General features: G+C 37.1%; 1 protein-coding gene across 1 annotated transcript in view; it reads right to left on the reverse strand.

Moving 5' to 3' along the window:
* The window catches only part of LOC105750570 (nuclear body protein SP140-like protein), a gene marked incomplete at its 5' end in the record, with an annotated part of 44,762 nt that extends 22,266 nt beyond the window's left edge, over positions 1–22,496 (reverse strand). The window contains 8 exons of the mRNA XM_031969294.1: positions 2,037–2,179; positions 3,747–3,851; positions 6,134–6,220; positions 9,324–9,410; positions 13,712–13,798; positions 15,962–16,048; positions 20,233–20,319; positions 22,373–22,496. Coding sequence (XP_031825154.1) covers positions 2,037–2,179; positions 3,747–3,851; positions 6,134–6,220; positions 9,324–9,410; positions 13,712–13,798; positions 15,962–16,048; positions 20,233–20,319; positions 22,373–22,496 — 807 coding nt within the window. The remainder of the gene's footprint in view (positions 1–2,036; positions 2,180–3,746; positions 3,852–6,133; positions 6,221–9,323; positions 9,411–13,711; positions 13,799–15,961; positions 16,049–20,232; positions 20,320–22,372) is intronic.
* Between the last annotated feature and the right edge of the window lie 4,252 nt (positions 22,497–26,748).

Below are 26,748 nucleotides of genomic sequence, written 5' to 3' on the forward strand. Positions count from 1 at the left end.
AATCAGGAAAGACTTTGTATAGGAAATAGCACTTGGACTGTTCCATGATGGCTGATGATTGAAAGATAGAGGTAGAAGAGAGAAGAGAAAGCCTGGAGAAAATAACTTGTATAACAGTGAAAGATGGAATATTAGGTAAGGGGAAGAGCAAGATCAATTTGGACAGAACATAGGGCACATAATGGGGAGTAATGTGAAATCAGTCTGGAAAAACAGGCTGAAGCCAGATTGTGTGATGATTTTAACTGAAAAAAAGATGAGTTTGTACTATATCCATAGGAGCTCAACAGAGAGGAACACCAGTATAACTCCCTGAGTAATATAATCACAAAATCCAGAGTCCTTCAATGGCAAAGAAAAGTCTCTTATCAATAGCCAGAAGGAAGTAATTCACATATTTTAAAAGCATGGATTGTAATTGTGAAAAATTATCCAGTGACAACAGGAAATGAAAGTTAAGTAAAAAGAAATTCATTAGAAAGCAAATTAAATAGACCGGAACTTCAAAACAGCTTTTTCTTAAAAAACTAAACATTTGTTGTTGTTCAGCTACATCCCCATTCTTTGCAAAGATACTGGAGTGGTTTGCTATTTATTTCTCCAGTGTGTTCCCATTTTTAAGATGAAGAAATGAGGTGAATTGGAGTTAGATGACTTATCCAGAGTCACACAATTAGTAAGCGTCTGATGCAGGATCTTCCCAACTCCAGGCTCAGAGTTATGTGGATTTTCCCAACTCCAGACCCAGAGCTCTGTCTGTGTGCCACTTAGCTATCCCTAAAGCTGAGTATATTCATCACAAAACTTCTTCAATTACGTTAGAAAATATCATTATTTCCAGCTAAAGAATTCAGAACTGGGCCTTTGCATATCCTCAACTGGCCAAGAATCCATCAGAAATTTAACAAGGTTAAGAAAGACCTAGAAACTGGTAATGAGAAAATAATGATTTAATGTTTACTTACTATAAATCAATTATGAGATTAGAAATGGAAACTAGGTAGGATCCTATGGTCTAAAATTCTACAGGAGATAATCCCAGAAACACTGAAAACTTTCACAATGAAATTCTGAATACACAGAGGCTAACAATTCTATGGAAGAAGAATGATACTTGTCTGAAGAGATTGATAGAGGTTCACAGATCACTCATCAACTAAGATTTTAGAAATATATAAACATCAAGGCAATTCCAATAGATTTGTGATGGAAAGAGCCATTTGTATCCAGAGAGAGAACTATGGAAACTGACTGTGGATCAAAGCATAGTATTTTCGCACTTTTTGGGGGGTTGGTTGTTTGCTTGTTTTTTTTTTTTTTTTCTTTTTCTTTGCTTTTCAATAGCTTTTTATTTTAAAAAATAATTTTCTTTCATGTTTGGATCTAATTTTTCTCGTGTAGCATGACCAATATATAAATAGATTTAAAAGAATTGCACGTTTAACATTGGATTAGACTTCTTGCTGCCTATGGGAGGGGGTTGGGGGAAGGAAAGGATAAAAATTTGGAACATGAGGTTTCACAAAGGTGAAAACTATTTTTGCATGGATTTGGAAAAATAAAAAGCTATTAAAATGTATACAAAAGATGGAAATGAAGGCAGGTAATAGAAAATGGACAAGCTCAAGCACAGAATGTGGGAAGAAGAGAGAGGGAGGGGGAGAAGAACGAAAGAAGGGGGGGGGGAGGAAGAGAAGGAGTCTGAGACAACCGAGCGATTCACATCCAGAGTAGAACTCGAAAGGACCCAGAAATCAGCGCGAGCACAGTGGACAACACGGCGAATGCCCACCTGCCAGAGGGCAAGTGTCCAGCTGCCGGGGGGCAAGTCCCGGGCCCCGTTGCCTCCCAGCCCCAGTGCGGGGAAGGGTGCGGGATCGTCAGTCACGACTCTTCCCGCAGAGGCTATGGGGGCTCGTGGGAGTGAGTGACCGTGGGGGAGCGGGAGCGCGGATTTCACGTGCGTGGCCGGAGAAGGGGAGGAAACGCCGTCGGCTCCAGCGCCGGGTCGGGGGCCTCAGAGCTCGGGGCCTTACCTGGATGAGGTTGCTCAGTGTTAGGCCGCCGCAGTAGATGCTTTTCTTCCAATTCTTGGAGCGTTCACGGCCGCCTTTGACTTCTAACTCCCTCGGGGTGAGCCACGTCCCGTCGGCCATCTCGATGCACTTCTCTGAGGAGCCTAGGATTGAGGTGGTGGGGAGCGGAGGAGACAGAGGGAGGGAAAGAAGTGGAGGGGAACAGAGGGAAGGAGAGAGGGAAAGGGAAGGGGGAGACAGAGATAAAGAGACAGAAACAGAGAGACAGAGGGGAGAGAGAAAGAGACAGAGAGTGAGAAAAAAACCACACAGAGAGGAGGAGGAGGAAGAATTCAAGGAAGAGAGGGAAAGAGGAAGGGAGAGAGGGAGAAGAGGAGAGACAGAGATACAGAGAGAAGGGAGAGAGAGAGGGAGAATAAGAAGGAGAGACAGAGAGAGACAGAAAGAGAGGGAGACAGAGACAGAGAGACAGAGACACACACAGAGACAGAGACAGAGAGACAGAGAGATTGATTCTGGGAATTTTGAGAGGCTCTGGATTGCTTCAGTAGCACTGGAGCTCCACACTATTCTCTCTCCCAAACCTCCTCCTCTCCCACCTCTCTCCTCCTCTCCCTGTCACCCTCCCCCCTCACTCTAATAAACCAAGTATGAAGAGGCTAGTTATCCTCCAGTGTATCCTGTCTATAACTCATTTGCAAATTCTCTCCCCCATTGGATGTGGGGTTCTAGGAAGCCGAGTCCGTGTTGGTTTTGGTGCTTTTCTTTGTATTCCCAGCTTAGTGCAGTGCTTGGTGCACAGTGGGCATCAAAAGCTCGGGCATGACTGGTTGGCTGCTGCAGGGACATGCTCCACTTGAGTCCAGATACTCCTCAATCTTTAATGACTTTCTAGGAATTCTCTTTACATTCTCTCTGACAAATATGGTACACATCAATAGGTATAGCCCACAGGAACAAAAACTCTTCTAGTAATTCTTAAGAGTGCAAAGGGGCACTAAAATATTTGAGAACTACTGCTTTAGGTAAATCTTTGGGCAGCCAAGTGGCCTGGAGTTGGGAAGACCCGAGTTCAAATGTGGTCTGAGGCACTTCCTGGCACTTCCCGGGCAAGTCATTTAACCCTGTTTATCTCGGCTTTCTCATCTGTCAAATAAATTAGAGAATGAAATGGTGAATCATTCAAATATCTTTACCAAGAAAACCCCAAATGGGTTCTCAAAGAGTCAGATATGACTGATGTGATTGAATAACAACAAAAAGGCAAATCTTTAAGACTATAAATTGAGGAAAGGTGGTAACTTGCACTGGTAGAGGGGAATTTCCTCCTCTAGGAGTTCCTTATATCAGTGAAATCACTGATCAGGGACAGATGGGTCCCTATTTATGACTTTAAAGTGTCTGGAGTTCTATAAGGTTGTGTGCCCCCCAATCTCATTTAGAAACTCATTTAGAAAAGGTGAGGACATTTCCTTTGATCTTAAAGAGCCAAATATTCTTGAGCTAAAGACTATTTATACCTTCCCCCATCTCTCTGTCCACCCCTTTATTCACCCATCTGTCCATCCTTCCATCCACACTTTCATGTACCTTTCTATCTCTTTTTCCACCCTTCCAACTCTATCCATCTGTCCATTCATCCTTCAATTCATTTTACAATCAGTCCCTATGGACTTGAGTCTCCCAAGAGTCAGAGGACATAAGGCTCACCTTTTTCTAGTTTTTCCTTATATAAAGTGCCCTTTATCATCCCACAGGTGACAGGAAGCTCAGGGAGATGGAAATTCACTTTTGGATCTTGGATGTTTATGAAAACTGGAAGAGAAATCACCAATTTGATTTGTTCTTTATCCCAACAGATTGTACCCTACACAAAGAAAAGGCATTGGCAGGAGTTCCAGAGGAAGGTAAGGAACGGAGTACCAGCTTTGGGGGCAAGGGGCACAAAGATTCAAGTCCTGCCTTTGATACTCGCTACCGAGGAACCATGGCAAATTACTGTGAAGCATCAGAATAAGTGTCTCTCTCCTTAGAAGGGTCAGGTGACATCTCAAAGTACTCTAGAAATGCTCACCTTTATGCTTTATGGCAAAGCAGACAGAACCCTGGGATTCTGAAGGCAGAGAGACCTTGGCTCAAATCACTGAGGCAGCAGGAAGACCTGAGTTCAAATCCCATTTCAAACACTTATCAGCTCTGTAACCTTGGACGAGCCAATAAATCTCTGTCTGCCTTGTTTCTTCATTTGCAAAATAGAAATAATAATATATCACTTATTTCCTAGGGTTTGTATGTAAATCAAATGAGATAATATTTATAAAATGCTTTGGAAACCTCAAAGCACCGTGTTAGTGCCAGCTATTATTATGATGGTGACCTTTATTATCCTATCTCTGCTCCTATCATATGATCATGGGCAAACCACAGATTATCCCTGGGCCTCTGTTTTCTTCTCTGAAAAACCAAGGTGTTAAATTCCATGGTCACTAAATTTTTTCCAGCTCTGGACCCATATTAGCTGTAACCTTATTAACAAAGGCCTTCCCTGATCAAGCCCAAATTTACTAGAATGTCAGAAGTCAGGTGGTCCAGAGAATGAACTGGGGGCTTAGAGTTCTAAGTCTTGGGTCAAGGCTGGAAGCAAGGTGTAGTGGAAAGAGTATAGAGCTTTCTTGAGTTCTGACACTGCTGTGTCTGACCTGGCACTGAACAAATCATTACTTCTGCCTCCTTTTCCTCCTTCACAAAATTTAAGGGAAAGGCAAGGTCATTCCTAAGGTCTCTTTGAACTCTAAATAGTATGGTCCTGTGATTTTGTCAAAATGATTCCTTATAATTATTTTTTAATACCTCAGGAAGGGAAACAAGCATTTTTTAATTAAAGCCTTTTATTTTCAAAACATATGCATGGATAATTTTTTAACACTGACACTTGCAAAATCTTGTGGAACAAGCATTTATTAAGAACCTACTATATGCCAGATGCTTTACATTAATTTGATTCTTATAACAACCCTAGGACGTGGATACTATTATGCATAGGATGCTATTATTATGCCCAATGTTGAAGAAACTAAGGCAGGCAGAAGTTAAATGACTTCCCTCATAAGAGTCTGAGATCAGAATGAAGTTAGGTTTTCCTGATTTTGGGCCCAGCACTTTATTCATTGCACCACCTAGTTGTGTTTAACCTTTTTGCTATTCTACCTACAGACCACAGTGGTCTGTGGCTCAGACCTCAGAGCTCTTCTGCTCATTCTACTTGCTAGAAATGGTCGGTATCAGGGCTGAAAGAGATGATGCTTCTTGCCACTCTGACCAGAGGATAAGCTCCTGCCTCCCCACCCAGCCAGCCTCCTTCCTATGTGGCTGAAATCAGGCTAGACTTGTGGGAGGACAACCAGGGAGGAGCAGTGACTTCAAAGTCCACAGAGGAGAGAACTTAGAGGAAGAGGTGACTGCCAGAAGAAAACGCTACAGCGAAGTCAAAGAGCAAAGCACTGAGAAAAGGCCCTCAGACTTAGCAACCTGTAAGAGGCTGAGTTCAGTTGAGTAGGTGAGCAAGCCGGACCAGGAGCAGTTGAGAATTGATGGGGAGGAGAGGGCATGGAGGCAATGAGAAAAGGCAGCCTTCTCCAGGGAATTGGCTGCGAAAAGGATTGGCGAAGACTAGATGCAGGATGTCCTACATCCTAAGCAGAAAGGGCCCCGTGGGGGAAGTAACGAAGGCCAAAGGAATCTGTTGGACTTTAAGCATCATGTCCAGAATGGGGAGTGAAAGTTGGACACAAAGGCACAGAGGCCACAGGGTGATGAGGCTGCGACTGACTCTGAAGGACAAAAGCATTCAATGTCCCAGAAATCTCCATCCTCCAGGTCATTCTAAGCCAGTGAAGCTATTCTTCTCCCCTTGATTGCCACCGACAAGGGACCCTAGCAGAGCCCTGTCCTAAGGCTTTCTTTAACATCTTGATTCTGATTCACACTGAGCTCATAGGCTGGGATGCTAAGCTGCAATCTGGTAAAAGAGTTTGAAATACATGGACTTTTGTGGGCTCCTGGCAAGGCTAACAAGGAAAGACAAGTTCTCAGCTTACCTGTGTCCCTAACCTGGTGGACATTCTGGACACCTCCCCACGTCCTTCTTCTCCTAACACTTGAGGGTTTGTTGTTATTACTGGCACCTGGAAAAGTAAAATCAGAACTGGGTAAAATGGGCATCAAGAGGTCCCTTATAGATTTTGGAGGATATTTCTTGGTGTCTACACACACACACATGTATTATTCCCTCTTTTACCCATTCCCAATGGAATTAGATTTTCAGAACTACCTGCCCTCCTCACTCATTTAATGTATGTATGTAGGTTCTTCTGCACCTCGTTTCTATAGAGCTCAAATTTGAGACAAAATCTTAAAAATCTAAGTTTGTTGAATGTCCTTTTTTCATTCAATATTATTAATTTTGCTGGATATAATATTTTTGGCTGCAACCTGTGCAATTCTTATTGTAGTTCCAGTCTATTAGAATTGGGTTTGTTTAGGTTTTTCGTGTTGCTATTTTACTTTTTTATTGTTCTTGTTGCTTCTAAAATTTTCTCTTACATCTAGGGATTTTAAAATTTATCAATGATATTTCTGTATGCTTTCCTTGTAGGATTTCAATGATGAAGTGATTGGTGGATTTTTTCCGTTTTTACTTTCCCCACTTGTTCTATCACTTCAGGACAATCCTAATTATTTCTTATATTATTGTGTCAAGGTTTTTTTTTTTGGGGGGGGTTCAAGACTTTCAGATAATCCAATTATTCTTATGTTTTCTCTTCTTGATCTGTTCTCCAGATGTTTTTCTTGTAAAATGTTTCACAATTCTCTTCTATATTTCTTTCCTTTTTTGGATTTAGTATTTTTATTTTTCCCAGTTACTTTGTTTTTAAAATTTTGAATTCCAGATTCTCTTCCTTCCCCTCCTCACATTGAGAAGACACATGTGAAATTATGCAAAATATCTGCATAAAAGTCATGTTGCAAAAGACAACATAAGATCTTTCAATGATATTTCTATGTTTTCCTTATAGGATTTCAATGATGAAGTGATTGGTGGATTTTTTCTATTTTTATTTTCCCCACTTATTCTATCACTTCAGGACAATCCTAATTATTTCTTATATTATTGTGTCAGGGTGTTTTTTTTTGGGGGGGGGGGTTCAAGACTTTCAGATAATCCAATTACTTTTATGTTTTCTCTTCTTGCTCTGTTCTCCAGATGTGTTGTTTTTCTCATAAAATGCCTCACAATTCTCTTCTATATTTCTTTCCTTTTTTGGATTTAATATTTTTATTTTCCCCAGTTACATATAAACCATTTTTAACTTTGTTTTTAAAACTTTGAGTTCCAGACTCTCTTTCTTCCCCTCTTAACATTGAGAAGACACATGTGAAGTTATGCAAAATATTTCCATAAAAGTCATGTTGCAAAAGACAACACAGATCTACCCCCCTCAAGAAAAATAAAGTTTAAAAAAGTATACTTCAATGTGTATTCAGACACAATCAGTTCTTTCTCTGGGTATGGATAGCATTTGTCATCACAAATCCTTCAGAGTAGCCTTGGATCATTGTATTGCTGAGAATACCAAAGTCATTTACAACTGTTCACCCCATGAAGTTGCTATTACTCTAAACACAGGACATTTCACTTTGCTTGAGCTCATGGAGGTTTTTCTGAGAGCATCCTACTCATTGTTTCTTATAAAACAGTAATATCCCATTATAACCACATATCATAGTTTATTCAGTCATTTCCCAATTGATGGGCATCCCATTAATTTCCAAGTCTTTGCTCTGAGAAAAGAGCTGCTATAAATATTTTTGTATGTATAGGTCCTTTTACTTTTTTCTCTTTTAAAAATCTCTTTGGGATTCATGCCTACTAGTGATATTGTTAGGTCAAAGGATAGGCATGATTTTATAGCCCTTTGAGAGTAGTTCATATTTTTTGATCATTGATCAATTGGCGACTGGCTCTTATTTCTTTATTATAGCTTTTTATTTACAAGATATATACATGGGTAATTTTTCAGCATTGACTCTTGCAAAACTTTCGGTCCAACTTTTCCCCTCCTTTCCCCCATTCCCTCCCCTAGATGGCAGGTAGACCAATACATGTTAAATATGTTAAAGTATATGTTAAATACAATATAAGTATACATGTCCAAACAGTTATTTTGCTGCACAAGAAGAATTGGACTTTGGAATAATGTAAAATTAACCTGAGAAGGAAATAAAAAATGCAAGCGGACAAAAACAGAGGGATTGGGAATTCTATGTAGTGGTTCACACTCATTTCCCAGAGTTCTTTCGCTGGGTGTAGCTGGTTCTATTCATTATTGAACAAATGGAACTGATTTGGTTCATCTTACTGTAGAAGAGTGGCTCTTATTTTTCTAAAAATAAATTTGACTGAGTTCCCTATACAATTGAGAAATGAGGCCTTTGCCAAAGAAACTTGCTTCAAAATTCTTTTCACAGTTACCATTGCTAACTGTATTTCCCCTCTGTTTATTCTATTCTTTCTCTTCTTTCATTCTGCCTCTCCTCAAAAGTGTTTTGCTTTTGACCTCCCATAGCCTTTTCTATTATCTTCCCCCCTTCTTGTATCCTCTTTTCCTACTTTCTGTGAGATAAGGTATATTTCTATACCCATATTAAGTGTGTATGTTATTTCCTCTTTGAGCCAATTCTGATGAGAGTAAGATTCATTTGTTTCTCTTCCCCTTCTCCTCTTCTACTTTTCAAATCACTCTTTTAACTCCTACCCTAGAATCCCAGATCTTAAGAGGAGCAGGGCCTAAATCAGACCAAATATATATCAAATTGCTGGCCTCCTCAAGGAGGGGAAAGGGAAGAGAAGAAGAAAGAGAATTTGAAACTCAAAATTTAAAAAAAAAAGTATTAAAATGATTTTGACATGTAATTGGGAAAACATTGAATATTAATAATATATAATAATAAGCATAATAAAATATTTTTAAAATTTTAAAGTTAATGGGAAAAAGATGATTTTACATCACCCATTGGAAATTTCCAGTTTGGAGAACTCTAATATACCAAACCATCCTGTGCTTCCTTTCACCTTTACCCCATTGCACTTTATAATCACTTTGTGGTCTGGTGACCACAGAGCATCCCAGCTGCAGATAATCTGGTAAGAAGGGTTTGAAACACATGGACTTTTGTGGGCTCCCAGCAAGGCTAACAAGGGAAGACCAGGCTCATGTCTCAGCTTACCTGTGACCCTGACCTGGTGGACTTTCTGGGTGCCTCCCCACGTCCTTCTTCTCCTAACACTTGAGGGTTCGTTGTTATTGTTGGCATCTGGAAAAGATAAAATCAGAGCTGGGTGAAGTGGGCACCAAGAGGTCCCTTATAGATTTTGGAGGATACTTCTTGGTATCTACATACTCACAAGTGTGTATGTATGTATTATTCCCTCTTTTACCCATTCCCAATGGAAATAGGTTTTCAGAACTACCTGCCCTCCTCCCTCATTTAATGTATCTATGTAGCTTCTTCTGCACCTTATTTCTATAGAGTTCAAATTTGTTTGAGACAAAATCCTGTTTGTTGAATGTCCTTTTTTTATGCAATATTGTTCATTAATTTTGCTGGATATAATATTTTTGGGTACAACATAAATCCTGTGCAATTCTTATAGTAGCTCCAGCCTATTGGAATTGAGTTTGTTTAGGTTTTTTCGTGTTGCTATTTTACTTTTTTGTTGTTCTTGTTGCTTCTAAAATTTTCTCTAAGTCTGAGGGTTTCAAAATTTATCAATGATATTTCTATATGTTTTTCCTGTAGGATCTCAATGATGAAATGATTGGTGAATTTTTTTTCTATTTTTACTTCCCCCACTTGTTCTATTACTTCAGGAAAATCCTCCCTAATTATTTCTTATATTATTGTGTCAAGGTTTTGTTTTGGGGGGTTTTTCTTTTGATCATGGCTTTCAGGTAATCCAATTATTCTTATGTTCTCTCTTCCTGATCTGTTCTTCAAATGTGTTATTTTTCTCATAAAATGTTTCACAATTCTCTTCTATATTTCTTTCTTTTTTTGGTTTTAATATTTTCCCCCAGTTATATGTAAACCACTTTTTTCTTTGTTTTGAAAATTTTGAGTTCCGGATTCTCTTCCTTCCCCTTTTCACATTAAGAAGACACATGTGAATTTATGCAAAATATTTCCATAAAAGTCATGTTGCAAAAGACAACACAGATTTACCCCCCTCAAGAAAAATAAAATTTTAAAAAATATGCTTCCATCACCAACAAAATCCAACAGCAAGAGATACAAAGAGAAATTCCATTCAGAATAACTGTTGACAGCATAAAATATTTGGGAATCTATCTACCAAAGGAAAGTCAGGAATTATATGAGCTAAATTACAAAAACTTTCCACACAAATAAAGTCAGACTTAAACAACTGGAAAAATATCAAGTGCTCCTGGACAGGTCGAATGAATATAATAAAGATGACAATACTCTAAACTAATCTATTTATTTGAATTATACCAATCAGACTTCCAAGAAAATATTTTAATGATCTAGAAAAAATAACAACAAAATTCATATGGAAGAACAAAAGGTCGAGAATCTCAAGGGAATTAATGAAAAAAAAAATCAAATGAAAGTGGCCTAGCTGTACCTGATCTAAAACTATATTATAAAGCAGCAGTCACCAAAACCATTTGGTATTGGCTAAGAAATAGATTAGTTGATCAGTGGAACAGGTTAGGTTCACAAGACAGAATAGTCAACTATGGCAATATAGTGTTTGACAAACCCAAAAGATCCTAACTTTTGGGATAACAATTCATTATTTGACAAAAACTGCTGGGATAACTGGAAATTAGTATGGCAGAAATTAGGCATGGACCCACACTTAACACCGTATACCAAGATAAGATCAAAATGGGTCCATGATTTAGACATAAGAACGAGATTATAAACAAATTGGAGGAACATAGGATGTTTATCTCTCAGACCTGTGGAAGAGGAAGAAATTTGTGAACTAAAGACAAACTAAGAGACCATTATTGATAACAAAATAGAAAATTTTGATTACATCAAATTAAAAAGCTTCTGTCAAACAAAACTAATGTAAACAAGATTAGAGGAAGCAACAAACTGGGAAAACATCTTCACAGTTAAAGGTTCTGATAAAGGCCTCATTTCAAAATATAAGAGGACTCTAATTTATAAGAAACCAAGCCATTCTCCAATTGATAAATGGTCAAAGGATATGAACAGACAATTTTCAGATGATGAAATTGAAATCATTACCACTCTATGAAAGAGTGTTCCAAATCATTATTAATCAGAAATGCAAATTAAGACAACTCTGAGATACCACTACACACCTGTCAGATTGCTAGATGACAGGAAAAATAATGATGATTGTTGGAGGGATGGGAGAAACTGGGACACTGATACATTGTTGGTGGAGCTGTGACAATCCAACCATGCTGGAACAATCTGGAACTATGCCCAAAAAAGTTATCAAACTGTGCATACCCTTTGACCCAGCAGTGCTACTACTGGGCTTATACCCCAAGCAGATACTAAAGAAGGGAAAGGGACCTGTATGTGCCATAATGTTTGTGGCAGCCCTGTTTGTAGTGGCTAGAAGCTGGAAACTGAGTGGATGCCCATCAGTTGGAGAATGGTTGGGTAAATTGTGGTATATGAATGTTATGGAATATTATTGTTCTGTAAGAAATGACCAGTGGGATGAATACAGAGAGGCTTGGAAAGAATTACATGAACTGATGCTAAGTGAAATGAGCAGAACCAAGAGATCATTAGATACTTCAACAACGACACTGTATGAAGATGTAATCTGATGGAAGTGGATTTCTTTGACAAAGAGACCTAATTCAGTTTCAATTGATCAATGATGGACAGAAGCAGCTACACCCAAAGAAAAAAACACTGGGAAATGAATGTAAACTGTTTGCCTTTTTGTTTTTCTTCCCGGGTTATTTCTACCTTCTGAATCCAATTCTCCCTGTGCAACAAGAAAACTGTTTGGTTCTGCACACATACATTGTATCTAGGATATGCTAGGACATATTCAACATATATAGGACTGCTTGCCATCTAGGGGAGGGGGTGGAGGGTAGGAGGGAAAAATCGGAACAGAAGTGAGTGCAAGGGATAATGTTGTAAAAAAATTACCCTGGCATGGATTCTGTCAATAAAAAGTTACTATCATAATAATAAAAATAAATAAAATAAAAAAATATCCTTCAATGTGTATACAGACATAATCAGTTCATTCTGTGGGTATGGATAGCATTTGCCCTTCAGAGGAGTCTTACATCATTGTATTGCTGAGAATAGCAAAGTCATTCAAAACTGTTCACTCCACAACAATGCTATCACTCTAAATAAGGATATTTCACTTTGCTTGAGCTCATGGAGCTTTTTTCTGAGAGCATGCTACTCATCGTTTCTTATAGAACAATAATATCCCATCATAATTATATATCACAATTTATTTAGTCATTTCCCAATTGATGGGCATCCCATTAATTTCCAAGTCTTTGGTCTGAGAAAAGAGCTGCTATAAATACTTTTTTATGTATAGGTCCTTTTGCTTTTTTCTTTTTTTAAAAATCTCTTTTGGGATTCCTGCTTAGTAGTGATATTGTTAGATCAAAAGATTGCATGATTTTATAGCCCTTTGAGAATAGTTCATATTTTTTGATCATTGATCAATTAGGGACTGGCTCTTATTTTTTTTTTAAATAAATTTGACTCAGTTCCCTATATATTTGAGAAATGAGGCCTTTATCAAAAAAACTTGCTTCAAAATTCTTTTCACAATTACCATTGCTAACTGTATTTCCCCTCTGTTTATTCTATTCTTTCTCTTCGTTCACTCTGTCTTTCCTCAGAAGTGTTTTGCTTCTGACCCCCCCTTAGCATACTTCCTTTTCTATTATCTCCCCCCTTCTTGTATCCTCCTTTCCTACGTTCCTGAAGGATAAGGTAGATTTCTATACCCATACTGAGTGTGTACATTATTTCCTCTTTTTCATCACTTTGTGGTCTGGTGGAATGAATGAATCCCAAGGCTTGTTTTCAGATCCCAGCAGTGCTATTCAGTGCCTGGGCAATCTTGCCAAAGTTACTCTGGGCTCCAGGTTTCTCACCTTCAAAATGGATCCATTGGACCAGAAAGCTTCTGAATCTTTGATCCAATTAAGATCCATTGTCTGCAGCTCTCCTCCTCCCTCCCCTCCCCTCAGTAGCAGGTCAGGGCCCCAGACTTGGGCTATGTCCCCTCTCTGGGTGTTAGGGCAGCTCTCAGAGGTTGGGGACATCACAGATTTCTAATGCTATGTCACTCAGAAAGCCTCAGTTTTGTGATAATTCTCTGGCACCAGGGGTACACTGGCAGTCTGATACTCTTTGCTGTTGATAAGAGACCCAGCAGAGTCCAGAGTTCTCCTAAGCCTTGTTTAACATTTTGATTCTGACCCACTCACACTGAGCTCACAGGCTGGGATGCTAAAGCTGCAATCTGGTAAAAGGGTTCAAAACTCATGGATTTTTGTGGGTTCCTGACAAGGCTAACAAGGAAAGACGAGGCTCATGTCTCAGCTTACCTGTGTCCCTAACCTGGCGGGCTTTCTGGATGCCTCCCCACGTCCTTCTTCTCCTAACATTTGAGGGTTCGTTGTTATTATTGGCATCTGGAAAAGATAAAATCAGAGCTGGGTGAAGTGGGCATCAAGAGGTCCCTTATAGATTTTGGAAGATACTTCTTGGTATCTACATACACACATGTGTTCTAAAATCTAAATTTGTTCAATGTTCTTTTTTCATTCAATATTATGAATTAATTTTGTTGAATATAATATTTTTGGCTACAACCTAAATCCTGTGCAATTCTTATAGTAGCTCCAGACTAGTGGAATTGAATTTGTTTTAGTTTTTTTGTTTTGTTATTTTGCTTTTTGTTCTTGTGCTTCTAAAATTTTCTCTTAGATCTGAGGATTTCAAAATTTATCAGTGATATTTCTATATGTTTTCCTTGTAGGATCTCAATGATGAAATGACTGGTGGATTTTTTTCCTATTTTTACTTTCCCCATTTGTTGTATCACTTCTGGACCATTCTCTCTATTTCTTATATTATTGCATAAAAGTTTTGTTTTGGGGATGGGGTTTTTTTGGTCATGGCTTTCAGGTAATCCAATTACTTTTATGTTTTCTCTTCTTGATCTGTTCTCTAGATGTGTTGTTTTTCTTATAAAATATTCCACAATTCTCTTCTATATTTCTTTCCTTTTTGGGACTTAATATTTTTATTTTCCCCAGCTACATATAAACTACTTTTTTACTTTGTTCTTAAAACTTTGCGTTCCAGACTTTCTTCCTTCCCCTCCTCACATTGAGAACACACATGTAAGGTTATGCAAAATATTTCCATAAAAGTCATGTTGCAAAAGACAACACAGATCTACCCCCTTCAAGAAAAATAAAGTTTAAAAAAGTATACTTCAATGTGTATTCAGACACAAACAGTTCTTTCTCTGGGTATGGATAGCATTTGTCCTTCAGAGTAGTCTTACATAATTGTATTGCTGAGAAGAGCAAAGTCATTCACAAACTGATCACTCCACAACAATGCTATCACTCTAAACAAGGACATTTCACTTTGCTTGAGCTCATGGAGCTTTTTTCTGAGAGCATGCTACTCATCGTTTCTTATAGAACAATAATATCCCATCATAATCATATATCACAATTTATTCAGTCATTTCCCAATTGATGGACATCCCATTAATTTCCAAGTCTTTGGTCTGAGAAAAGGTGCTATAAATACTTTTTTATCTATCGGTCCTTTTGCTTTTCTCTTTTTAAAAAAATCTCTTTTTGAATTCATGCTTAGTAATGATATTGTTAAATCAAAGGATTGCATGATTTTATAGCCCTTTGAGAATAGTTCATATTTTTTGGTCATTGATCAATTAGGGACTGGCTCTTATTTTTTTAATAAATTTGACTCAGTTCCTTATTTGGAATGGGTCTTTATCAAAAACTTGCTCAATTCGTTTCCAATTATCATTGTTACTTGTATTCCCTCGTTTTTTTTCTTTCTCTTCTTTCACTCTGTCTCTCCTCAGTAGTGTTTTGCTTCTGCCCCCCCCCATATGCTTTCTTTTCTATTATCTCCCCCCTTCTTGTATCCTCCTTTCCTACTTTCCTGAAGGATAAGGTATATTTCTATACCCATACTGAGTGTAATGTATTTCCTCTTTTCATCACTTTGTGGTCTGGGGAATGATAAGAATCCCAGGCTTGTTTCAGTCCAGCATGCTGTTCAGTGCCTGGGGATCTTCCAAAGACTCTGGCTCCATTTTCTCCCTTCAAAACTCATTGGATCAAAGTTCTAAACTTTGATCAATTAAGATCCATTGTCTGGCTCTCCCTTCCCTCCCTCCCTCAGTAAGGTCAGGGCCCAGACTTGGTGGCTGTCCCTTCTGGGTTTAGGGGCGCTCTCAGGGTTAAGGGACATCAAGTTTCAATGTTATGTCACTCAGAAGGCCTCAGTTTTGTGACAATTCTCTGGCACCAGGGGGTCAGCCCTGGGGGGGTCACACAGGTCTCTTCTACTGATCCTTGTTTTCCATGACTGGACACTCGCAGTCGGACACTCTCTTCGATTGCTGTTGAGAAGGGATCCAGCAGAGTCCAGAGTTCTCCTAAGCCTTGTTTAACATTTTGATTCTGACCCACTTTCCACATGGCTCATAGGCTGGGATGCTGCTGCTCTTGGCTAAATTCAAATTCATGGACTTTTATGGGCTCCTGGCAAGGCTTAACAAGGAAGAAGGCTCATGTCTCCACTACCTGTGTCCCTAACCTGGTGGACTTTCTGAGCACTTCTCCCCTTCTCTTTTCTCCCAGAACTTGAGGGTTCCTTGTTATCACTAGTATCTGGAAAAGATAAAATCAGAGCTGGGTAAAATGGGCATCAAGAGGTCCCTTATAGATTTTGGAAGGTACTTCTCGGTATATAGATACACACGCATGTTCTAAAATCTAAGTTTGTTCAATGTTCTTTTTTCATTCAATATTATGAATTAATTTTGTTGAATATAATATTTTTGGCTACAACCTAAATCCTGTGCAATTTTTATAGTAGCTCCAGACTAGTGGAATTGAATTTGTTTTAGTTTTTTTGTTTTGTTATTTTGTTTTTTGTTCTTGTGCTTCTAAAATTTTCTCTTAGATCTGAGGATTTCAAAATTTATCAGTGATATTTATATATGTTTTCCTTGTAGGATCTCAATGATGAAATGACTGGTGGATTTTTTTCCTATTTTTACTTTCCCCATTTGTTGTATCACTTCTGGACCATTCTCTCTATTTCTTATTGCATAAAAGTTTTGTTTTGGGGATGGGGTTTTTTGGTCATGCTTTCAGGATCAATTCTTTATGTTTTTCTTTTGATCTGTTCTCTAGATGTTTGTTTTTCTTATAAAATATTCCACAATTCTCTTCTATATTTCTTTCCTTTTTGGGACTTAATATTTTTATTTTCCCAGCTACATTCTATTTTTACTTTGTCTTAAAGCTTGCTTCCAAACTTTCTTTCCTTCCCCTCCTCACATTGAGAACACACATGTAAGGTTATGCAAAATATTTCCATAAAGTTGTTACAAAGACAACACTTCTTCAAGAAAAATAAGTTTAAGTATACTCAATGTATTCAAACACAAACAGTTCTCTGGTATGGATAATTTGGCCTTCAGAGTAGCTTATAATCATTGTATTATGAGAATTAGCAAAGTCATTTCACAACTGTCCTCTACAACAATGCATCACTCTAAAGGACATTTCCTTTGCTTGAGCTCGTAGAGCTTTTTCTAGAACATGCTACTCATCGTTCTTATGAACAATAATATATCATAATCATATATCACAATTTATTGCATTTCCCAATTGATGGACCCCATTAATTTCCAAGTCTTTAGTCTGAGAAAGGTCTATAATACTTTTTACTAATGGTCCTTTGCTTTTCTCTTTTTAAAAAATTTTTTTTGAATTCATGCTAGTAATATATTGGAAATCAAGGTGCATGATTTTATAGCCCTTTGAGAATAGTTCATATTTTTTGGTCATTGGTCAATTAGGGACTGGCTCTTATTTTTTTTAATAAATTTGACTCAGTTCCCTATATATTTGAAAATGGGCCTTTATCAATAACTTGCTTCCAAAATTCTTTTCTGTTACCATTCTAACTGTATTTCCCTTCTGTTTTAATTCTTTCTCTTCTTTCACTCTGTCTCCTCCTCAGTGGTGTTTTGTTCTGACCCCATTTGCCTTCTTTTTATTTCTCCCCTTTTGTTCCTCCTTTCCTACGTTCCTAAGGATGGTAGATTTCATACCCATACTGGTGTGTATTTTTCTTTTTCATCACTTTGTGGTCTGGTGGAATGAATGATCCAGGCTTTTTTTCCAGATCCCAGCATGCTATTCATTCCTGGCAATCTTTATTATCTGGCTATTTCACCTTAAATGGATATTGGACCAGAAAGCTTCTGGAATCTTTGGTCAATTAAGATCCATTGTCTGCAGCTTCCTCCTCCCTCCCTCCCTCAGAGGGTCAGGGCCCCAGACTTGGGCTTGTCCCTCTGGGTGTTGGGCAGCTCTCAGAGTTGGGGACATCACAGATTTCTAATGCTATGTACTTGGCCTCAGTTTGTGTAATCTCTGCCCAAGGGTACACTGAGTAGATACTCTTTGCTGTTGATAAGAGACCCAGCAAGAGTCAGGTTCTCCTAAGCTTCTTAATTTGATTCGACCCACTCCACTGGGCTCACAGGCTGGGATGCTAAAGCTGCAATCTGGTAAAGGTTCAAAACTCATGGTTTTGTGGGTTCCACAAGGCTAACAAGGAAAAGAGGCTCATGTCTCATACCTTGTGTCCCTAACCTGGCGACTTTCTGGATGCCTCCCCCAGTCCTTCTTCTCAACAATTTGAGGTTCGTTGTTTTGCATGGAAAGATAAAATCAGAGGTGGTGAAGTGGGCATCAAGAGGTCCTTGATTTTAAAGATACTTCTTGGTATCTCATACATTGTTCTAAAATCTAAATTTGTCAATTTCTTTTTCATTCAATATATGAATTAATTTTTTAATATAATATTTTCACCCTAAATCCGTCAATTCTTATAGTAACTCAACTAGTGGAATTGAATTTGTTTTTGTTTTTGTTTTGTTATTTTGCTTTTGCTTGTGCTTCTAAAACTCTTAGATCTAGATTTCAAAACTTATTAGTGATATTTCTATATGTTTTCCTTGTAGATCTCAATGATGAAATGACTGATTTTTCCTTTTCCTTCATTGTTGATCCTTCAGGACAATCTTCTTTTCTTATATTTTCGTAGGTTTTGTTTTGGGATGGGTTTTGGTCATCTTTCAGTAATCAATTACTTTTATGTTTTCCTCTTCTTGATCTGTTCTCTAGATGTGTTGTTTTCTTATAAAATATTCACAATTCTTTCATTTCTTTCCTTTTTACTTAATATTTCATTCCCCAGTACTAAAACTATTTTTACTTTGTTCTTAAACTTTGCTTCAGACTTTCTTCCTTCCCCTCCTCACATTGAGAACACACATGTAAGGTTATGCAAAATATTTCCATAAAAGCTGTTAAAGCAAGTCTACCCCTTCAAGAAAAATAAAGTTTAAAAAAGTATACTTCAATGTGTATTCAGACACAAACAGTTCTTTCTCTGGGTATGGATAGCATTTGTCCTTCAGAGTAGTCTTACATAATTGTATTGCTGAGAAGAGCAAGTCATTCCACGAACAATCACTCCACAATGCTATCCTCTAAACAAGGACATTTCACTTTGCTTGAGCTCATGGAGCTTTTTTCTGAGAACATGCTACTCATCGTTTTATAGAACAATAATATCCCATCATAATCATATATCACAATTTATTCAGTCATTTCCCAATTGATGGACATCCCATTAATTTCCAAGTCTTTGGTCTGAGAAAAGGTGCTATAAATACTTTTTTATCTATCGGTCCTTTTGCTTTTCTCTTTTTAAAAAAATCTCTTTTTGAATTCATGCTTAGTAATGATATTGTTAAATCAAAGGATTGCATGATTTTATAGCCCTTTGAGAATAGTTCATATTTTTTGGTCATTGATCAATTAGGGACTGGCTCTTATTTTTTTTTAATAAATTTGACTCAGTTCCCTATATATTTGAGAAATGAGGCCTTTATCAAAAAAACTTGCTTCAAAATTCGTTTCACAATTATCATTGCTAACTGTATTTCCCCTCTGTTTATTTTTTTCTTTCTCTTCTTTCACTCTGTCTCTCCTCAGTAGTGTTTTGCTTCTGACCCCCCCATATGCTTTCTTTTCTATTATCTCCCCCCTTCTTGTATCCTCCTTTCCTACTTTCCTGAAGGATAAGGTATATTTCTATACCCATACTGAGTGTGTACGTTATTTCCTCTTTTTCATCACTTTGTGGTCTGGTGGAATGAATGAATCCCAAGGCTTGTTTTCAGATCCCAGCAGTGCTATTCAGTGCCTGGGGAATCTTGCCAAAGTTACTCTGGGCTCCAGTTTTCTCACCTTCAAAATGCATCCATTGGACCAGAAAGCTTCTAAATCTTTGATCCAATTAAGATCCATTGTCTGCAGCTCTCCTCCTCCCTCCCCTCCCCTCAGTAGCAGGTCAGGGCCCCAGACTTGGTGGCTATGTCCCCTCTCTGGGTGTTAGGGCAGCTCTCAGAGGTTAGGGACATCACAGATTTCTAATGTTATGTCACTCAGAAGGCCTCAGTTTTGTGACAATTCTCTGGCACCAGGGGGTCAGCCCTGGCGGGGGGGCACACAGGTCTCTTCTACTGATCCTTGTTTTCAATGACTGGATACTGGCAGTCGGACACTCTCTTTGCTGTTGATAAGAGACCCAGCAGAGTCCAGAATTCTCCTAAGCCTTGTTTAACATTTTGATTCTGACCCACTCACACTGAGCTCATAGGCTGGGATGCTAAGCTGCAATCTGGTAAAAGGATTCAAAATTCATGGACTTTTATGGGCTCCTGGCAAGGCTAACAAGGAAAGACCAGGCTCATGTCTCAGCTTACCTGTGTCCCTAACCTGGTGGACTTTCTGAGCACTTCTCCCCTTCTCTTTTCTCCCAGAACTTGAGGGTTCCTTGTTATCACTAGTATCTGGAAAAGATAAAATCAGAGCTGGGTAAAATGGGCATCAAGAGGTCCCTTATAGATTTTTGGAAGAATGTCCGGTTATATAGATCCGCATGTTCTAAAATCTAAGTTTGTTCAATGTTCTTTTTTCATTCAATATTATGAATTAATTTTGTTGAATATAATATTTTTGGCTCCCTAAATCCTTGCAATTTTATAGTAGCTCCAGACTAGTGGAATTGAATTTGTTTTAGTTTTTTTGTTTTGTTATTTTGTTTTTTGTTCTTGTGCTTCTAAAATTTTCTCTTAGATCTGAGGATTTCAAAATTTATCAGTGATATTTATATATGTTTTCCTTGTAGGATCTCAATGATGAAATGACTGGTGGATTTTTTTCCTATTTTTCCCCATTGTTGCATCCTTTGGACCATTCTCTCTATTTCTTATTGCATAAAAGTTTTGTTTTGGGGATGGGGTTTTTTTGGTCATGGTTTCAGGTAATCAATTACCTTTATGTTTTTCTTGATCTGTTCCTCTAGATGTGTTGTTTTCTTATAAAATATTCCACAATTCCTTCTTATTTCTTTCCTTTGGACTTAATATTTTTATTTTCCCCAACAATAAATACTTTTACTTTGTTCTTAAAGCTTGGTTCCAAACTTTTTCCTTCTCCTCCATTGAGAACTACATGTAAGGTTATGCAAAATATTTCCAATAAAATTAATGTTGCAAAAACACCCTTAGAAAAATAAAGTTAAAAATGTAACAATGTGAATTAGACACAAACAGTTCTTTCTCTGGTATGGATAGCATTTGTCCTTCAGAGTAGTCTTTAATAGTGATTTGCTGAGAAAGAGTAAAGTCATTCAAAACTGATCACTCACAACAATGCTTACCTAAATAGGGACATTTCACTTTGTTGAGCTCATGACTTTTCTGAAGACATGCTACTCTCGTTTCTTATTAGAACAATAATATCCCATCATAATCATATATCCAATTTATTCAGTCATTTTGATGGACATCTTAATTTCAAGTCTTTGTCTGAGAAAATGTTAAATCTTTTATTATCGTCCTTTTGCTTTTTTTTTAAAAAATCTCTTTTAATTCATGCTTAGTAAATATTTGTTAAATCAAAGGTTGCATGATTTTATAAAGCCTTTGAGGAAACTTCATATTTTTATTCATTATCAATGACTGGCTTATTTTTTTTATAAATTTGACTTCAGTTCTATATTTGTATGGCTAAAAAAACTTGCTTCAAAATTCTTTCACATTACCATCTAACTGTATTTCCCTTCGTTGTTTTTTCTTTCTCTTCTTTCAATCTGTCTCTCCTCAGTGTTTTGCTTTACCCCCATGCTTTCTTTTCTATTATCTCCCCCCTTCTTGTATCCTCCTTTCCTCCTTTCCTGAAGGATAAGGTATATTTCTATACCCATACTGAGTGTGTACGTTATTTCCTCTTTTTCATCACTTTGTGGTCTGGTGGAATGAATGAATCCCAAGGCTTGTTTTCAGATCCCAGCAGTGCTATTCAGTGCCTGGGACTGCCATCTTGGCTCCAGTTTTTCACCTTAAAATGCATCCATTGGACAAAAGCTTTAAATCTTTGATCCAATTTAAGATCCATTGTCTGCAGCTCCTCCTCTCCCTCCGTCCCTCAGTGAGGTCAGGGCCCCAGACTTGGTGGCTGTGTCCCTCTCTGGGTTTGGGCAGCTCTCGAGGTTGGGAATCACAGATTTCTAATTGTTGTACCAGAAGCCTCAGTTTTGTGACAATTCTCTGGCACCAGGGGGTCAGCCCTGGCGGGGGGGCACACAGGTCTCTTCTACTGATCCTTGTTTTCAATGACTGGATACTGGAAGTCGGACACTCTCTTTGCTGTTGATAAGAGACCCAGCAGAGTCCAGAATTCTCCTAAGCCTTGTTTAACATTTTGATTCTGACCCACTCACACTGAGCTCATAGGCTGGGATGCTAAGCTGCAATCTGGTAAAAGGATTCAAAATTCATGGACTTTTATGGGCTCCTGGCAAGGCTAACAAGGAAAGACCAGGCTCATGTCTCAGCTTACCTGTGTCCCTAACCTGGTGGACTTTCTGAGCACTTCTCCCCTTCTCTTTTCTCCCAGAACTTGAGGGTTCCTTGTTATCACTAGTATCTGGAAAAGATAAAATCAGAGCTGGGTAAAATGGGCATCAAGAGGTCCCTTATAGATTTTGGAAGGTACTTCTCGGTATATAGATACACACGCATGTTCTAAAATCTAAGTTTGTTCAATGTTCTTTTTTCATTCAATATTATGAATTAATTTTGTTGAATATAATATTTTGACTAAATCCTGTAATTTTATAGTAGCTCGACTAGTGGAATTAATTTGTTTTAGTTTTTGTTTTTATTTTGTTTTGTTCTTTTTCTAAATTTTCTCTTAGATCGAGATTTCAAATTTATCAGTGATATTTATATTGTTTTCCTTTGTGGATCTCAATGATGAAATGACTGGTGGATTTTTTTCCTATTTTTACTTTCCCCATTTGTTGTATCACTTCTGGACCATTCTCTCTATTTCTTATTGCATAAAAGTTTTGTTTTGGGGATGGGGTTTTTTTGGTCATGGCTTTCAGGTAATCCAATTACTTTTATGTTTTCTCTTCTTGATCTGTTCTCTAGATGTGTTGTTTTTCTTATAAAATATTCCACAATTCTCTTCTATATTTCTTTCCTTTTTGGGATTTAATATTTTTATTTTCCCACTCATATAAATACTTTTTTATTTGTTCTTAACGTTCGACTTTCTTCCTTCCCCTCCTCACATTGAGAACATATCTCTAAGGCTATGCAAAATATTTCCATAAAAGTCATGTTACAAAAGACAACACCCCCTTCAAGAAAAATAAAGTTTAAAAAAGTATACTTCAATGTGTATTCAAACACAAACAGTTCTCTGGGTATGGATAGCATTTGTCCTTCAGAGTCTTAATATTGTATTACTGAAGAATACAAAGTCTTCACAAACTATCCTTACAATGCTATCACTCTAAACAGGACATTTCACTTTGTGAGCTCATGGGCTTTTCTGAGACATGCTTACTCATCTTTCTATAGAACAAATATCCCATCATAATCATATATCACAATTTATTCATCATTTCCCAATTGTTGGACATCCATTAATTTCAAGTCTTGGTCTGAGAAAAGGTGCTATAAAACTTTTTATCTATCGGTTCCTTTGCTTTTCTCTTTTAAAAATCCTTTTAATTCATGGTAATGATATTGTTAAATCAGTTGATGATTTTATAGCCTTGAAATAGTCATATTTTCGATTGATCAATTAGGACTGGCTCTTATTTTTTTTAAAATTTGACTCAGTTCCTATTATTTAGTGAGGCCTTTATCAAAAACTTTTAAAATTCTTTTCACAATTCCCATGTAACTGGTTTTCCCTTCTGTTATTCTATTCTTTCTCTTCTTTCACCTTTCTCCTCAGTAGTGTTTTTTTGACCCCCCTTCCTTTCTTTTATTATCTCCCCCTTCTTGATCCTCCTTTCCTACTTTTCCTGAAGGATAAGTATTTTCTATACCCATACCAGTGTTCTTTTCCTCTTTTCATCACTTGTGTTGTGGAATGAATGAATCCCAAGGCTTGTTTTCAGATCCCAGCAGTGCTATTCAGTGCCTGGGCAATCTTGCCAAAATTACTCTGGGCTCCAGTTTTCTCACTTTTAAAATGGATCCATTGGACCAGAAAGCTTCTAAATCTTTGCTCCAATTAAGATCCATTGTCTGCAGCTCTCCTCCTCCCTCCCTCAGTAGCAGGTCAGGGCCCCAGACTTGTGGCTATGTCCCTCTCTGGGGTTGGGCAGCTCTCAGAGGTTGGGAATCACAATTTCTAATGTATGTCCTCAGAGGCCCAGTTTTTACATTCTCTGGCACCAGGGGGTCAGCCCTGGCGGGGTGGGGGTCACACAGGTCTCTTCTACTGATGCTTGTTTTCCATGATGGAACTGCGTGATCTCTCTTGCTTTGAGAGGGATCCAGCAAGTCCAGTTCTCCTTAAGCCTTGTTTAACATTTTGATTCTGACCCCTCATGAGCTCCAAGGCTGGATACTAAGCTGCATCTGGTAAAAGGTTAAAACATTGGACTTTTGGGCTCCTGCAAGGTAACAAGGAAAGACCACCATTCTCGCTTACCTGTGACCCTATTGGGGCTTTCGAGCACTTCACTTTCTTTCCCAGAACTTGAGGTTCCTTGTTATCACTGATCTAGAAAATAAAATCAGAGCTGGGTAATGGGCATCAAGAGGTCCCTGATGGACTTTATTAGAAACCCCAACAAACTCCTAGAACTCAAGTTTAAAAGTATACTTTCCCCTAATGTCTTATTTAAATTAAAACAAAATAGAAGAAAAAATAGGAAAAAAGAAATCAAATAAAAAAAAAAAAAACAAAAATTAGTTGCCCTTACTAGGGTTAAAATATAATGAAATTATCTTAAAAATATCCATTAATATGCTTTTATTATCCCTTTTTTCTGTTTTTTCAAGTTTCCTTTGTCTGAATGTCTTTTTCTTATTCTATTTTTTTCCCCTTCAGAACTGCAAAAACTTGAATAATTTGAATTTTTTGCATAATTTTTACATAACCCAAATTAAGATAAAGATAATTAATACCATTTTGAATTTCCATTAAAAATTAATACATATAGGTTTTTACTTTCAGGATTTAATCAAATTTGTGGTTTCACAGAACTTATTGTAACAAGTTTTTTCTATTTATAACTTCAACAAACTTAACAGTTTGGAAGTTAACTATTTTAAAGGGTTTCCACCTACTCAAATAAACATATTTCCTTAATTATTGGTTTTCAATTAACCTAAATTAGGGGATATTAATTACAATTATGATAAAACAACTAAAAATGTTCCAAATCATTTTTGGATAATGATTACATCACACCATAAATTTCATTGGTCTAAAACAAAAGTTTTAGCTTTTGCCCTTATTTAAATTTTGATTCTTGTTAAATAGTTGCAATAATTCAGTAAAAATTGGTTTGAAAACTTATTTTTTTTTGCTAATTTACCACTTCATTTAGGTTACTTTGGTATTGGTTTAGGTTAATTTTGATTGGTGCCTTTTCGATTTTTCTCTCATTTCATTAAGTTAGTTTTGGATTATTTGGTTTTTTCATTAGAAAGATATGATGGAAGTCTAAATTTCTTAATAATTTGGATTTTTTTTTCAAAGGTTTTTTAAAATTACTTATTAAATTTTTTTTTTTCCTTCAATGAAATTTCTTTTTAAAATTGTTCTCCTTCCTTCATAAAAACTTTGAAAAGTAATTTGCCAATTTTTTCTGGTATTTGACAAAATTTCTCCCTTTTAAAACAAAAAATTTTAAATCCTTATCAACAAAATTCAAATAATTGAACTGATAAATTTTAGTAAAAACATAAAAATTGATCAACCAATAGTATTTCCCCATAAATTTTGGAATTAAAATTTCAAAAAATAAAATTAAAATAAAAAATTTTCATGTTAACAACATTAATATCTTTATATTTGTAAGTTATGAATTAATCAAATTATTTTTAGGATAAATCAATTCAAAAAATATTCTAAAAAAAAATTAGGATCTAAAAGTAGGAACTAGGAATTTAAATCCAATGTTACCTACTTCCTAAACTTCTTATTCAAAAAATTATCATAATAATGGGTTCATATTTCAATTTGGTTGGGGAAATTTTAAATATCCTTTCCAAATTTTTGGATCCAAATATTTTAAAGTTGCTAAAATGGTTTTTCCATGTAATTGGGAAACTTTTAGAAACAATTTTAAATATATAATAAATAAAATAATAATAATATATCATAATAAATGTAATAATATTTTAAAAAATTTAAAGTTAATGGAGGAGAGAATATCTTACATCATCCATTGGAACTTTACAATTTGGAGAGCTCTAACGTGCCAAATCCCACTGTGCTTCCCTTTCCTTTCGCCCCACTGCAACTTATAATCACAGGGGGGTCTGGTGGAAAGAGTCCCAAGACTTGTCTTCAGATCCTAGTCCTACTACTCAGTGTCTAGTTAGGCTTGGCAAAGCCCTTTAGTCATTCTGATTTCAGTTTTCTCATCTTCAAAATGGATCCACTGGACCAGAAAGCTTCTAAATATTTGATTCAATTAAGATCCATTCTCAGCAGCTCTCCTCCTCCCTCCCCACCCCTTAATGGCAGGTCAGGGCCCCAGACATGGTGGCTATATCTCCTCTCTCGCTATTGGGGCAGCCCTCAGAGCTTGGGGACATTGGAGATTTCTAATGATAATGTGGCTCAGAAGTCCTCAGTTCTGTGATAGTTCTCTAGCACAAGGGGAATCCCTCCTGTAGGGATATAAGTCTGTCCTATTGATCCTTGTTTTCAATGACTGGACACTGGCAGTCTGA

This window comes from Sarcophilus harrisii, chromosome 4 (genome assembly GCF_902635505.1).
Source record: "Sarcophilus harrisii chromosome 4, mSarHar1.11, whole genome shotgun sequence".
Classification (NCBI taxonomy): domain Eukaryota; kingdom Metazoa; phylum Chordata; class Mammalia; order Dasyuromorphia; family Dasyuridae; genus Sarcophilus; species Sarcophilus harrisii.